General features: G+C 48.4%; 1 protein-coding gene across 1 annotated transcript in view; it reads left to right on the top strand.

The window, feature by feature from the left end:
- The window catches only part of LOC140391314 (deuterosome assembly protein 1-like), a 150495-nt gene that overhangs the window by 27306 nt on the left and 106732 nt on the right, over positions 1 to 16457 (top strand). The window contains exon 2 of the mRNA XM_072475906.1: positions 3659 to 3830. Coding sequence (XP_072332007.1) covers positions 3659 to 3830 — 172 coding nt within the window. The remainder of the gene's footprint in view (positions 1 to 3658; positions 3831 to 16457) is intronic.

Genomic DNA, 16457 nt, shown 5'->3' with positions numbered 1-16457 from the left:
GTCTGTATATCATTATCTGCCTGTCTGCATGTCATGACACTACCCATTTGCTAAATGTGTTGATTGCCACCAGAATGTACTTGTACCGCCCTTTGCAGGGTGGCGAAGATCCCACATAAATCGATCTGTAAATTTGTCTATGGTCCTTCTACAGGACGGGTATGGCTTAATTCCTCTTTGCATAGTGGTCTAGATTGCTTTGTGCACACATTATTCAACGTTCTAAATAATGTTTCACATCTTTGGAGAAATTTGGCCACCAACATAAGTTTCCAATTGTCAGTGGTTGTGTCAATTCCTTGATGTTCGTGCCTGTCATGACACTGATAACTTATTTCTATCTTGTGTAGGTACCATGTACCTTCCTTCTTTTAGTACCAGGCCGTTCTTAATTTCAAATTTATGTCCAATTCTTGTAGGAGTCAGGCATACCATCTTACAGGAATAAACCCATCTCTGCTCTCAATATACCTTAATTATCAATGGCACAGACGAATGCTTGATTTGCAGAGATATTCTTTGAAAAGAGAGCTTTTGACACTTCTTTACGGAAAAGATATGACTCCTGTCAGAACCTCTGGCTATTTGTCTTCAAAAGCTATTTCAATTGGCTTGTTTCAGCTCCCCCTCCAAGTCTGCACTGCTTTAAATACAGTTCATTTCTTTTTAACTAACTTGCAATGAGAACTGTTTCACTGTGCACATAGCTTCAGCCAGATCAGAACTGAACTGAAAATGCTTTCCCTAAAAGCCATAGCTCCACCCAGCAATGACATAATCTCACCAAGCTGGAAACAAATTAACTCCCCAGGGAATCCCCTTAATCAAAACAGAACTGTATTAGCCCAAGTTTTTTTCTGATGGCTAATTGCACCCCTGGCTCCTAAAAGCTTTGTTGTCTTTAATAGTAAGAATCTTTTAAAACATGATTTCAGCAGTCAAACACGCCAACCCAGGCTTTTAACCCTCACTTCATCAAATAATTATAATACAATATATCTGAAACTCCCACACCCACATTCATTATACCAGACCTTTCTATCATTTGTCATTTCAACACACCATCCTGCTCTCATGTCCACATGTCCGCCCTTGGCCTGCTACAATGTTCCAATGAAGCCCAATGCAAATTGCAGGAACATCTTCCAATTAGGCACATTACAGCCATCCAGACTTAACATTGAGTTCAACAACTTCATATTGTGAACTCTCTGCTCCAACTTCACCCCATTTTTATTTCTATTAATTTACTTTCATTTCTTCCATTGATTAATGTTTCCATCCCACTTTCCATTTTTCTTCCCACATTCTATCTTTTTTCCCCTTCCCATCTCCCCTCACCCCACCCCATTAGGGTCATCTGTTCCCTATTGCATGTTGTTGTTTGACATATTGCTTACCTTTTGTTTTTCCATTAACACATTAGAATCGTAGAAACGTTACAGCACATGAGGAGGCCATTCAGCCCATCTTGTCCATGCCAGCCCGAGGACACCCAGGTGCCTTTTCTAATCCCACCTTCCCACACCCGGTCCATAACCATGTAGCTTACTGCACTTAAGATACAGGTACTTTCTAAAAGAGTTTAGGGTTTCTACCTCCGCCATCAACATGGGCAGTGAATTCCAGACACCCACTACTCTAAAAAAGTTCTTCATGTCCCCTCTACACCTTCTGCCTCTTTTCTTGAATCTATGTCCCCTGGTCTAGAATTCTCCACCAAAGGAAACAAATTTATCCTGTCCACTTTATCTCTTCCCCTCATAATTTTGTACACCTCAATTAAGTCATCCCTCAGCCTTCTTTGTTCCAAGTAAAATAACCCCAACCTCTATAATCTCTTCTTGTCGATACACTTTTCCAGCCCGGGCAACATTCTTGTAAACCTCAGTTGCACTCTCTCCAGAGCAATTATGTACTTCCTGTAATGTGGTGACCAGAACTGCGCACGATCTTGCAGTTGTTGCCTCCGTGTTTTATACAATTCCAACATTTTATCTTTACTTTCTCTTCTATACCCTTGCCAATGAAGGAGAACATTCTAGATGCATTTTTTAACAACGTTGTCTCCTTGAACTGCTGCCTTAGGGATCTATGAACTTGACGCCAAGTTCTCTCACTTCACCTACCCCTTTTAGTATATTTCCATTTATTGTGTACTCCCTATATCTGTTTGACCTCCATAAATGCATGACCTCACACTTCTCTGTGTTAAATTCCATCTGATCCTCGCCCACTCCACCAACCCATCCATATCATTCCGGAGATTGTAGCTATCCTCTACACTGTCCACCACTCGGCCAATTTCTGTGTCGTCTGCAAATTTCCCAATTGTGCTCCCCACATTCACGTCCAAATCATTAATATTTGACACAAACAATAAGGGTCCCAACGCCGAGCCCTGTGGAACACCACTTGAAACAACTTTCCAATTGCAAGGGCAGCCATTGACCATTACCCTTAGTTTCCTATTACTAAGCTAACTTTTTAATCCCGTTCACCCCATTGCCCTGTATCCCTGTGAGGGCAGCACGGTAGCATAGTGGTTAGCACCGTGGCTTCACTGCACCAGGGTCCCAGGTTCGATTCCCTGCTGGGTCACTGTCTGTGCGGAGTCTGCACGTTCACCCGTGTCTGTGTGGGTTTCCTCCGGGTGCTCCGGTTTCCTCCCACAGTCCAAAGATGTGCAAGTTAGGTGGATTGGCCATGATAAATTGCCCTTAGTGTCCAAAAAGGTTAGGAGGGGTTATTGGGTTACGGGAATAGGGTGGAAGTGAGGGCTTAAGTGGGTCAGTGCAGACTTGATGGGCCAGATGGCCTCCTTCTGCACTGTATGTTCTATGTTCTATCCCATGGCTTTTACTTTCTTGACCAATCTGCCATGTAGGACTTGCCAAACGCCTTGCTAAAATCTATGTACACAACATCCACTGCACTACCTTCATCAACTCTGCTCGTCATTCCCCACATTCTGATCTCTTAATGTGCCACTACCAGCACCCTGCTTAGCCATGATCAGCATCATTTATATTCCCTGTGTCTTTTTGTCCATGATATCTTTCTCAATCACTGCCTAACCTCCATCTATCGTTAGCCTTCTATCCAGCCTTTACTGCTCGACCCCTCCCCCAACAACCACTATAGTGTAAATCTCATCCTATTTCCAGTTCGCTCTAGCCCTGACGAAGAAAGACTCATCCAGACTCGAAAAGTTAGCTCTGTTCTCCCTTCACAGATGCTGTCAGACCTGCTGAGATTTTCCTGCATTTTCTGTTTTTGTTTCATATTTCAGAATCTGCAGTAATTTGCTTTAATCTTGTAATAGTTTCCTGTCCAAGAAGTCTGGATCAAGGCCAGGTCAATCAGAAGTCCGACCTTCCATTAAAATCAGTATAGAGTAATTATGGAATGTACACAATCTGTCTCTTTAGCAGATGTCACCATATAACACCAGATCTGTTCATGGAGATTAGATACCTGCTTGGTAGATCTCCATGAGGCTGAACATATATAATTTAAATCTGCACCAGAACATCAGGTAATTTTATTTGAATGAAATATGAAAGGTACTTTATCAAGAAAATGTTTCTGTACTACCTTCCTTTCTAGTTGCTGAAGAAAAGTGAAATTCTGCTGCTTTTCTTATTTTGTTGCTTAGTGGCGACTCCTGTGAAGCAGAGCTCCAAGAACTAATGCATCAAATTGATGTAATGGTGAACCGTAAAAAAGTAGAATGGGAACAACATTCACAAAACCTTGAGACTCGGCTTGAAATGCGTGAAGTAGAACTGGCCAACGTACGGACTTGCCTTGATCAGAAGCGCCATGAGGTAAGACAGCAACTCCTGTAGGTACTACATTTAGCAAGCAAGAGACCTTCCAGGTAGAAATGACAATTGATTAGTTGTGAAAAATTAAAAAGAACAATGATGTCAATCAGCTCTGTAGGATGTCTCAAAGTAATATTCACTTGTCAATGTGACTTCCAAACTTAAGTATGTGGAGATTAATGGATTTAATAATTAGGTAGTGCAAGCAATGGTTCTTCAAAACATAAACAGAGAAGCAAATGCACTTGTGGTATGTAGTTTGTGCTCATTTAAGTACAAAACAGAAAATGGTTTACATTTGAGAATGTAGTAATGATGTGTAACTTTCTGAATTATTAATTGACCTAATTGTTAATCTGTTGAAAATAACATTATTTCATCTGCAGAAGGTTAGTTACTTCTTTGAGCAAGTTTTGGAAGAATGTCATGTTGCAGTAAAATAAAGAATTTTGTACTTCTGTTAAATTATATACCCACTAAGTTCTTCTTGGGGTATGAGGAGCAGTTGAGGACTCTTGGTCTGTACTCAATGGAGTTTAGAAGACTGTGAGTCTCATTGAAACTTACAGGATACTGAAAGGCCTAGATAGACTGGACGTAGAGAGGATGTGTCCATTAGTAGGAAAATTCCAAACCCAAGGGCACAGCCTCAGACTGAAGGGAAGATCCTTTAAAACAGCAAAGAGGAGGAATTTCTTCAGCCAGAGGGTGGTGAATCTGTGGAACTCTGCGCCGCAGAAGGCTGTGGAGACAAGTCACTGAGTGCCTTTAGGACAGAGATAGATAGGTTCTTGATTAATATGGGTATCAAGGGTTATGGGGAGAAAGCAACAGAATGGGAATGAGAAACATATCAGCCATGATTGAATGGCAGAGCAGACTCAATGGACCAAATGGCCTAATTCTGCTCCTATGAATGAATGATTGAATGAATGAAAATCGCTTATTGTCACAAGTAGGCTTCAAATGAAGTTATTATGAAAAGCCCCTAGTCTTATGGTCTTATAATTCCATGCAGTCAGGTAAGGCACTGGGACTGGACAGGTTGCCAGTGGACTTCTACAAGACGTTTGCGGCAGCACTGCCCCTGCACCTGCAGGAGATGTTGAATGATTTGCTGTTGAGGGGGCACCTGCTGCCCACGCCGGCACAGGCCTCAATCTCATTGATCCCCAAGAAGGACAAAGACCTATCTCACTGCTGAACACTGACACTAAAAACCTGGCGAAAGCTCTGGCGAGGCAACAGGAGAGTTGCTTGCCAGAAATAATCGCTGAAGATCGGACCAAGTTTGTCAAAGGTAGACTGCTGATGGCAAACATCAGACGCCTGTTGAACGTGATTATGACCCCAGCCATAGTGAAGACACCAGAAATGATAATTTCCCTGGATGCAGAGAAAGCCTTCGACAGAGTAGAATGGAAGCACCTCATGGAGGTACTGGAACGGTTTGGGTTTCGGCCAGCGTTCACCTCATGGGTGAAACAATTGTACAGCGCTCCCATGGCATATTTATGGATGAACACCACCAGCTCTGACTATTTCCAGCTGCAAAGAGGCACGAGACAAAGATGCCCATTGTCCCCACTGCTGTTTGCTCTGGCAATTGAGCCACTGGCCATCGCTCTCAGATCAGCGTAGGAATGGAGAGGTATTCAGAGAGGAGACAGGGAGCACAGAGTCACTATCTATACAGATGACCTGTTTCTCTCTGACTCAAACCCCTTACCCGGTATAGTTAAGATAATGGAACTCCTGAGGGAGTTCGGAGCCTCCTCGGTATACAAACTAAACCTTTTTAAAAAATTTAAAGTACCCAATTATGTTTTTCCAATTAAGGGGCAGTTTAGTGTGGCCAATCCACCTACCCTGCACATCTTTGGGTTGTGGGGATGAAACCCACGCAGACACAGGATGAATGTGCAAACTCCACACAGACAGTATCCCGGGACCGTGATTGAACCCAGGTCTTCTGCGCGTTGCAGCAGTGCTAACCACTGCGCCACCATGCCGCCATACAAACTAAACCTGAACAAGAGCTAAATCTTCCCAGTGAACCCCCAAGGGGGAGGAGCAGAGCTGGGGACGCTGTCATTCAAACTAGCCAAAACCAAATTCCAATACCTGGAAATCCAGATCGCCCACGACTGGGCACGTGATAGAAACCTTCTTTATTATAGGTAATATATAATAAAGATTTAAGTGAAGAAATGATTTAGTCACATTTTATTATTAAAAATCATATTAAACCATAACAGCAGACAATGCTGCCAGCATGAGAAAGTTCTGATAAGAAAGCCAGTGTTAAGACTGACTAGCCAAGTTATAGAATAGATCCTTGATATAAACATGGTGTGAAGCTGGTTGCAACATAATGCACGATCAATTGCACAAAGACTTGAATTGGGTACAACTGAGGCTTTATTGCTCTAAGATGTGTGGCCTCCCACAGCAGCTGGCGAAATGGCAGCAGCATGGAGGACACACGTATTTATACTCCGCCTACTGGGTGGAGCCAGCAGGCAGGGACTACTAACGAACCTGTAGTACAGGTCCTACCATACATCACCTAATAGAGGTGCAACAATGGTTTACCACACAACATTAGAAAGTTTTCCCATGCCACATTATCTCTTACAACTTGATAGACATACATTTCATCGAATTAAATGAATTATAAATATTTTAGCCCAATCACAGTTGGAAAGGGGACAGAGTCTAAGAGAGATTATGATTTCCTTAAAAGATCGGAGAAAACTTTGGCTTGCTCTCTTTTCCAGAATTTATACCTTTAACCTAGTCTTGCTTTTCTTTGCAAACAGCTATTTACTTTTGTTTCATTTTTGCATTGTGCATTTGATCTGAAGAAATTACTCCGAACTAACTTTAACTTGAATTCAACTCAACTATCTGTATTTGCGATGAACAAACAATTTTCTTGATTCTGTATTTGTATTAAATTTGACTTGCTTAATGGACTTTGAAATCAACATAAATAAAGATACTTGACTTCACTCAAGAAGCTCTGTCTCGAGTTCTGTATGTTTGGTATATCAGTGCAGCTACACGTAAATATATTAACAAAATACAGATCCATCAATTGGCGCAGTCGGCAAATGTAGAGGGGAGAATTAACGAATTTGGACAAACAGAGGGAAACAAGGAGTGGCCCAAAGGCACACCGTGCCGTAGAGGCCCACAGAAAACCACAGACCGATGACTGAGAGCCATGCTGGGTATGAGTTGTCAATTCGTAAGCCAAGTAGCCAGATGACAGATTTACAGAGCGGACGATCGGGAGGCTTCGCTCTGAAAGTCAATTGAGGTAAGACATCAACTTTGCCTCATTTCACGCCGCGATGGTTCGCGAACCTTTCCCTACCGACAAAAGAACCTTAGAAGAAAAGGCTGAGATATTGGGGTTGCAAGTACTTTAGTCATTTAATCATCGAAACAGTTAAAAGGGACGACAGTACATAGTCCCGACTGCTTCTAAGTTGTGCAGAACAATTATGGGGGACAACACTCTTATAAAAGCCCCCATGGCTTCCAAGGGTGGAGCGGAGCTTCCCACAATGGTGAAGGGAGGCCGCGCCCCACCAGATGTGTCTAGTGAAGATATATTCAATAATATCAAAGCTACTATCTATCAGCATTATAATTGTTCGCAGCAAATAAGGAGATTGAATTGAAATACAACATTACTAATGACCAATGGTCCTTTGAAGATGTTAGGAAAGTTTGGGGTAAATCTACTCGTATGAAAAATAAGGAGCGCATCAGATGGTCCCTTGTGGTCATGCAACAGCTCTGTGAATGACGAAAAACGATCCTTCAAACTGACCACGATAACGCCCTTAAGTCTGCCCAAGATCAACTCCACAAAGTCTCTGCGCTACTGCATGATTCAAACACTAGATTCGAGAGAGTCAATCAGGCTAAAACCTTTTTACATTGTCAGAATGATGAGCTCCGTAAACACATTAGTGAGCTTCAACAGCAGAACACTGAGTTTCAGAATGCCATTAGTGGTTTTAAAAATACAAATACAGATCTTCAGAACCAAAATTCCGATCATCAGAACTTTAATAGTGATCTTCAAACAAATAATACCGAGCTTAAGAATATAAATAACAATCTTCAAAAAAAAAATGATGAGCTTCGTGATGCACGATCAATAACTACTGAAACGAGGTTGTAGCACAACTGAAGGCTTTAATAAGCAAGAAGTGTTCCCCAGCAGCTCAGGTACAGAATGAGGGCTGCTGGGATGGCACGGGTTCTTATACCCTCCCCGTGTCTGCGTGGGTTTCCTCCGGGTGCTCCGGTTTCCTCCCACAATCCAAAGATGTGCAGGTTAGGTGAATTGGCCAATGATAAATTGCCCTTAATGTCCAAATTGCCCTTGGTGTTGGGTGAAGGTGTTGAGTTTGGGTAGGGTGCTCTTTCCAAGAGCCGGTGCAGACTCAAAGGGCCGAATGGCCTCCTTCTGCACTGTAAATTCAATGATAATCTATGATTAATCTAGGACAAAGGTTCGGCACAACATCGTGGGCCGAAGGGCCTGTTCTGTGCTGTATTTTCTATTTTCTATTTTCTGTCGGGGTGGAGCTACCACACTCTACAGCCAATGGTAAAACCCCTAGGTTTAACCAATGGCACTTCAGCCTCTCAGGTACCGTAATACCTGATAATACCACATTCATCCCCTGTTAAAAAAAGAGTCCGGTGGGGGTGGTGGTCAGCAACTACAAAATGTAACAACATGGTATAATCAGTTCTGGAGGTACCGTGATACCTCCTTACAGTGTTTAGTGATTATTTACAAGCATGTTAGACATGTACATTCAGTGTTTAATATTTACAGATCAGTTGAAATGTTGCAATCAGTCGGTCGGGTGCCCTGGTCGTCCTCTGTGATCGTCTGAGCCTCGGTGGTGACTCCGGTGGGGGCTCGGGCGTCTGCAACTCCGGGAACGTGGCTTCGATCTCCATGACAGCTTCGTCACCCATAGACGGCGCTGGTGGGAAAAACGGGAAGGGGGCGCCTGTAGGGGGCGTCGGTGGGTGGGGGGGCCTAGGCAGGGGAGGCGGGAGGACTGATCCTCCTGTAAGATGCTGCGGTGGAGGGGAGGGTGGGACTGGTGGCTGGGATTTACGTGGGGTTCCGGCGGGCGCCAGGTCCCGTAGGGAGACCGTATCTTGTCGGCCGTCAGGGAATGCCACGTAGGCGTATTGGGGGTTAGTGTGTAGCAGATGGACTCTCTCGACCAACGGGTCCAACTTGTGCGCCCGCACGTGTTTTCGGAGCAGGATGGGTCCAGGTGTTGCCAGCCAAGTCGGGAGCGAGGTCCCGGAGGAGGACTTCCTGGTAAAGACGAGACATTCGTGAGGTGTCTGATTGGTGGTCGTACAAAGCAGTGACCGGATGGAGTGGAGGGCCTCCTGGAGGACTTCTTGCCAGCGGGAGACTGGGAGGTTCCTGGACCGTAGGGCCAGTAGAACGGTCTTCCAGACCGTTCCGTTCTCCCTCTCTACCTGTCCGTTACCCCGGGGGTTGTAACTGGCCGTCCTGCTCGAGGCAATGCCCTTGCCGAGCAGGAATTGACGTAGTTCGTCGCTCATAAAGGAGGACCCCGTTTCACTGTGTATGTAAGCGGGGAACCCGAACAGTGCAAAGATGCTATGGAGGGCCTTGATGACTTGATGAGGTCATGTCGGGGCAGGGGATGGTGAATGGGAACTGGGAGTACTCATCAATCACGTTCAGGAAATACGTGTTGCGGTCAGTGGAGGGGAGGGGGCCTTTGAAGTCCATGCTGAGGCGTTCAAAGGGACGGGAAGCCTTAATCAGGTGCGCTCTCTCTGGCCAGTAGAAGTGCGGTTTGCATTCTGCCAGATTTGGCAGTCCCTGGTGGCCGGCCTGACCTCCTCGATGGAGTAGGGCAGGTTGCGGGTCTTAACGAAATGGAAAAAGTGAGTGACCCCCAGGTGGCAGAGGTCCTCGTGGAGGGCTCGGTGGCGGTCCACTTGTGCGGTGGCACATGTGCCGCGGGACAGGGCGTCAGGAGGCTCGTTTAGCTTCCCGGGACGGTACAAGATCTTGTAGTTGTAGATGGAGAGTTAGATCCTTGTCATTTTTTATCTTGCCCCGCTGTGCATTATCGAACATGAATGCCACCGACCGTTGGTCAGTGAGGAGAATGAGTCTCCTGCCGGCCAGGTAATGCCTCCAATGTCGCACAGCTTCTACCATGGCCTGGGCCTCCTTCTCGACTGAGGAGTGGCGAATTTCTGAAGCATGGAGGGTACGTGAGAAGAAGGCCACGGGTCTGCCCGCTTGGTTGAGGGTGGCTGCCAGAGCTACGTCGGATGCATCGCTCTCGACCTGGAAGAGGAGGGACTCGTCAATGGCGTGCATTGTGGCCTTTGCAATGTCTGCTTTGACGCGGCTGAAGGCCTGGCGGGCCTCTATCGACACGGGGAAAGATGCGGATTGGATCAGGGTACGGGCTTTGTCAGCATAATTGGGGACCCAATTAGTAACTGAAAAACCCTAGGCAGCGCTTCAGGGTCTTGGGGCCGTGAGGGAGGGGGAACTCCATAAGGGGGCGCATGCGTTCAGGGTCGGGGCCTATAACTCCATTTTGCACTACGTAGCCGAGGATGGCTAGGCGGTCGGTGCTAAACACGCATTTATCCTTATTGTATGTTAGGTTAAGGATTTTAGCGGTCTGGAGAAATTTTCGGAGGTTGGTGTCGTGGTCCTGCGGGTCGTGGCCGCAGATGGTGACATTATCGAGATACGGGAACGTTGCCCATAGACCGTACCGGTCAACCATTCGGTCCATCTCGCGCTGGAAGATCGAGACCCCGTTAGTGACACCGAAGGGAACCCTTAAGAAGTGATAGAGCCGCCTGTCAGCCTCGAAAGCAGTGTATTTGCGATCACTAGTACGGAGGGGTAGATGGTGGTAGGCGGACTTGAGGTCCACCGTGGAGAAGACCTTATAATGCGCGATCCTGTTTGCGAGGTCGGATATGCGGGTGAGAGGGTACGCATCCAGCTGCATAAACCTGTTGATGTTCTGACTGTAGTCGATGACCATCCTATACTTCTCCCCGGTCTTTACCACCACTACTTGAGCTCTCCAGAGACTGTTGCTGGCTTCAATGACCCCTTCCCTCAGTAACCTTTGGACCTCTGACCTAATAAAGATCCGATCCTGGGCACTGTACCATCTGCTCCTGGTGGCGACGGGTTTGCAATCCGGGGTGAGGTTCGCAAACAGGGAAGGCGGGTCGACCTTAAGGGTCGCGAGGCCGCAGACAGTAAGGGGGCGTATAGGGCCGCCGACTTGGAAGGTCAGACTTTGCAGGTTACACTGGAAGTCTAAACCCAGGAGTGTAGCCGCGCAGAGGTGGGGAAGAACATAAAGGCGAAAATGTTTGAATTCCCTTCCCTGGACTGTGAGGATTGCTAAACAGAACGCCTTTATGTCTACAGAGTGAGAACCGGAAGCTAGGGAGATTCTTTGATTAGCAGGGTGGATAAAGCGCCTTACCGTGTCGGGGTGTATAAAGCTCTCCGTGCTCCCAGAGTCGATCAAGCAGGACGTCTCATGGCCGTTGATGAAGACGGTCGTCGTTGCTGTTGAGAGTGTTCGAGGTCAAGTTTGGTCCAGGGTCACCGAGGTCAGACGCAGTAGTTGTGGATTTCGTTCAGGCAGTGCGTGGTCCGCCGAGCTGGGGTCCTGAGGCATCCAAGATGGTGTCTCCCATTGGTCGCACATGTGGTTGGGCGTGGAGACAATGGCGACGCCCCTCCGTCAAGCGTGGTGTCCGGTAAGGCGCCGCTCCGCAGGTGGGCCTGGGATACGGGGGTGGCGGCGACCGCCGGCCACCCGGGGCCCCTGGAGAGGTTCACTGTGGCGGTCTGGAGTTGCCGCTGGAGACCGCGGCCTGGCAGACTCCCACGAAATGGCCCTTTTTGCCGCACCCCCTGCAGATGGATGTGCGGGCCGGGCAGCGCTGGCGGGGGTGTTTTTCCTGCCCGCAAAAGAAGCAGCGGGGTCCATCGGGGTTGGCAGGCCGCCTTACAGTGTAGGCCTGCGGGGAAGCGGGGAAGGTCTCGGGGCGGCCGCTGCAGGATTCCACACTGCCCAGGGGGCCGCCGCACGATCGGGCACGTAGGATCAGGCGTTCTTGGAGGCAACGTCCATGGACCCTGCAAGGGCTCGTGCCTCCCTAAGTCCCAGCGTGTCTTTCTCTAAAAGACGCTGGCGGATTTCTGAAGAGCAAATACCTGCTACAAAGGCGTCCCGGACTATGAGTTCCGTGTGCTCGCTCGCCGAATCTTGCGGGCAGCCACAGCTTCTGCCCAGCACCAATAGCGTGTGGTAGAATTCCTCCAATGGTTCCCTGGGGTTTTGTCGTCTTGTTGCAAGCAGGTGACAACCGTAGACCTGATTTACTGGGCGAATATAGTGTCCTTTTAAAAGTTCGATTGCTGCATCAAAGTCTTCCGCCTCCTCGATGAGGGTGTAGATCTCTGGGCTTACCCTTGAGTGCAGGACGTGCAGTTTCTGCTCCCCCGAGGGTGTGCCATCAGCCATCTCCAGGTAGCCTTTAAAACATGCCATCCAGTGCTTAAAGATCGCCGCTGAGTTTGTCACGTGGGGACTGGGTTGAAGACACTCCGGCTTGATTTGGAGGTCCATCCTTTCTACTTAAATCTAGCTTATTAAATTGATGCACGATCAATAACTACTAAAACGAGGTTGTAGCACAACTGAAGGCTTTAATAAGCTAGATTTAAGTAGATAATACCACACTTTGCAATGAAATTACTGACCTGCAAAAGAAAATTTCTGAGTCGGACTCCACTGTATGATGATTTGCTTTCACACACTGACGCACTCCAAAAGAGAGCCAAAACTGAGAGAGAATTGTATTTTGGAGACTAAGATGTCCGACTTGCAAACTAAAATGGCCAACCTGAAAACTCAGTACAAATTGCTGCGCGAAGATTTTAATTTGGCAGCCACCTGGAGTGCAGATACTGCCGGCCAATGCGCTCCGCAGACTCCGGTTACCAAACATCCCGAATCAGCTAAAGCAGTGTTATCACTACACGAGGTGCCAAACAAAGTAAGCTTGTTAGCTCCGACAAGGCTATTGACGGAAGTGATGCACATAGTGACAGCGGAAGTGACGTTCCTATAGTCAGGCCTACTGTAATCCAGCTTGCCCCATTGCGCACCAAACAGGTTAAAATTGAAGCGACAGAAAAGGCCGATAACAATGGTTTGGTCACTAGATCGCAATACGCCCGTCATTGGGTTCATGATCCGGTGACCCCGATAAGATTGATCGATGGTCCAAAGAACTCCACATCCTAAAAAGGAGGGGGTTAGCCACTTGGGATCAATTGCAGCGTTTACAGCTTACATCCGCTAAATGGTGTGCAGGTCGAGGGTTAGGTGGTGCAGTGGTTAGCACTGCTGCCTCACGGCACTGAGGTCCCAGGTTCGATTCCGGCTCTGGGTCACTGTCCGTGTGGAGTTTGCACATTCTCCCCGTGTTTGCGTGGGTTTCGCCCCCACAACCCAAAGATGTGCAGGCTAGGTGGATTGGCCACACTAAATTGCCCCTTATTGGAAAAAATGAATTGGGTACTCTGAATTTTAAAAAATAACTTCTCTATAGTTTTTGCACCTCTCACAAATTTGTTCCTCTATATCTTCCCCACGCATGTTTGTAGAATCCACTCAGTCGTGTAACGGTACCTCTATCGTTTCTTAGCTCGATCTGAGATTCTGTCTTGACATTTTTTCATTCTTTGACATCCTTTTTCTCTAACAATGTAATATTATCCTTAAATCACCCCCTCCAGCCTTTCCTTCCCATGGGCAGAATTTTCACCTGGATCAGGATGACACATATAGTGACAGTAAGGGTAGGATTCTCCGACCCCCCACCAGGCCGCAGAATCGCCGGGGGGGGGGGGGGGGGCGGCGTGAATCCCGCCCCGGCTGCTGGATTCTCCGGCGCCGGTTTTTCGACGGGGGCAGGAATCGCGCCGGTGGGGGGTTGTTGGCAGCGGCCCCCCCTGGCGCTTCTCCGGCTCGCGATGGGCCGAGTGGCCGCCCGTTTTCGGCGGATCCTGCCGCCGTGAAATACACCAGGTCCTTACCAGCGGGACCTGGCTCTGCAGGCGGCCTGCGGAGTCCTCGGGGGTGGGTGCGGGGGCATTTGGACCCGGGGGGGGGCACGGTGGCCTGGCCCGCGATCGGGTCCCACCGATCCGTGTGCGGGCCTGTGCCGTGGTGGCACTCTTTCCCTCTGCGCCGGCCAGTGTAACGGTCCGCCATGGCCGTCGTGGAAAAGAACCCCCCTGCGCATGCGCTGGGATGATGCCAGCACACGCTGGCACTACCGCGCATGCACCAACTCACGCCGGACGGCGGATGCCCTTTGGCGCCGGCTGGCGCGGCCTAGCCCCATCCTCCACACCTTCCGGGCGGCCCGACTCCGGAGTGGTTCACGCCACTCCTCGGTGCCGGTACGGCCCGCCCTGCCGGTTAGGGGAAAATCCCGCCCCAGATGTTCTGAGAAAACCTTTTATAAAATACCGTTCATATATTCATTACTGTCCATTATGTTACCGTACTTACCTACCACTATTTTAAAAATGTCTTCTCACTGCAAAATAATGGAAGTGTCAATCATCCAGACCCTTTAAAGTCTAAAATACTAGATGCTCATTGATCCACAATACACTATATAGAACAATGAGCATGGGAGCACCATAGCTTAGCATAGGGGGCATGAGGTGCTATGGGGGAGTAGGTGGAGTGCAATGCTTGACATAGTGGGCATGCGGGGCCATAGGGGCTGCGTGGAGTGCCATAGCTCGGCATGGCGATATGAGAGTGGGTGGAGTGCCATAGCTTGGCAAAGGGAGCATGAAGAGTCATGGGGGTGGGTAGAATGCCGTAGTTTGACATAGAGGCCGGACGGGTCTTGGGGAGGAATGAGAGGACTTATATTGGCATAAGGATCATGAGTCACCACACTCCGGCACCTGTTCGGGTACACCGAGGGAGAATTCAAATGTCCAAATTACCTAACAGCATGTTTTTCGGGACTTGTGGGAGGAAACCCACGCAGACAAGGGGAGAACGTGCAGATTCCGCACAGCTAGTGACCCAAGCCAGGAATTGAACCTTGGACCCGGTCAGTGTGAAGCAACAGTGCTAACAACTGTGCTACCGTGCCGCCCTGAGGATTGGATGGGGGGCACGAAGTGGCACAGATGGGAAGTGTGTGGGAGGATGGTGAGGGGATAGGATTGGGAGGGTTTTATTTTAACTGTGATGAAGTCTGACAATACTGAGGCAGGCCTTTTAAACAGCTTAACTCGGCATACAGCCTCAGTGGCTGCCTCTGAATTTCTTTCCTGGTCAGTTGGCTTGACTCCAGCCTGGGTGCAATGTAATTGGTAAGACATTTACATGTCAAGAGGCTCCACACCCTGCTGCACTCATCAAAGTGAGTTATTAAGCAGAAACACAGAGGTCCCTGCGATAGATGACATCTGAATGCTGCACCTCTAATGGCAGACTTGGCACATAATTCATATAGCATGGATACCTGCATGTTAAGGGCAGCACGGTAGCATTGTGGATAGCACAATTGTTTCACAGCTCCGGGGTCCCAGGTTCGATTCCTGGCTTGGCTCACTGTCTGTGTGGAGTCTGCACGTTCTCCCCGTGTGTGCGTGGGTTTCCTCCGGGTGCTCCGGTTTCCTCCCACAGTCCAAAGATGTGCAGGTTAGGTGGATTGGCCATGCTAAATTGCCCATAGTGTCCAAAATTGCCTTTAGTGTTGGGTGGGGTTACTGGGTTATGGGGATAGTGTGGAGGTGTGGTCCTTGGGTGGGGTGCTCTTTCCAAGAGCCGGTGCAGACTCGATGGGCCGAATGGCCTCCTTCTGCACTGTTAATTCTATGATTCTATGTCCTGCAGACCCTGTTATCGTTTGAAAAGTGAATGGACAATGTGTTGCATTCATTGGGTGTAATTCTCCGGAAAAATTTCAAAGTGTGGTAGTGAACGGGAATTGCCGCGAACATCCCAGCGCTCGGCTCAGCGAGGCCGGCAATGCAATTCAACGTTAATTGGTCCACTTAACGAGGCCTCACGGACTTCTCGCCGCAAATGAAGGCTCTCCAGCTGATTCGCCGAGAATATGCTCAACAGTCCCCCGCTAACAAAGTCGAGCAGCACTTAAGCTGCACTTGCTGAGTCAGCCCCAGTCAGCTCGCAACAATGGCACCGAGGAGACCGGTCCCAAGATTCAGGGGCGCAGATCTAGGGAAGCTGCTAGATGCCGTGGAGATCAGGAAGGATGCCCGGTTTCCCCCAAGGGTCCAGGAGAGTCAGCCACAGGGCAGCGAATGCTGCCTGGGATGAGGTGGCGGCAGCTCTGAGCTTGGGGAGTTTGACCAGGAGGACTGGTCTCCAGTGCTGTAGGGAGGTCAATGACCTACTCTGGGCAGCACGAGCGAGTAAACACCAATGCTGCCTACCCCCCCAAGGGAGCATCCACCACCCAGCTCCCCTT

This window comes from Scyliorhinus torazame, chromosome 15, assembly GCF_047496885.1.
Source record: "Scyliorhinus torazame isolate Kashiwa2021f chromosome 15, sScyTor2.1, whole genome shotgun sequence".
NCBI classification, from domain to species: domain Eukaryota; kingdom Metazoa; phylum Chordata; class Chondrichthyes; order Carcharhiniformes; family Scyliorhinidae; genus Scyliorhinus; species Scyliorhinus torazame.
This window is presented reverse-complemented; position numbering and strand designations above follow the sequence as displayed.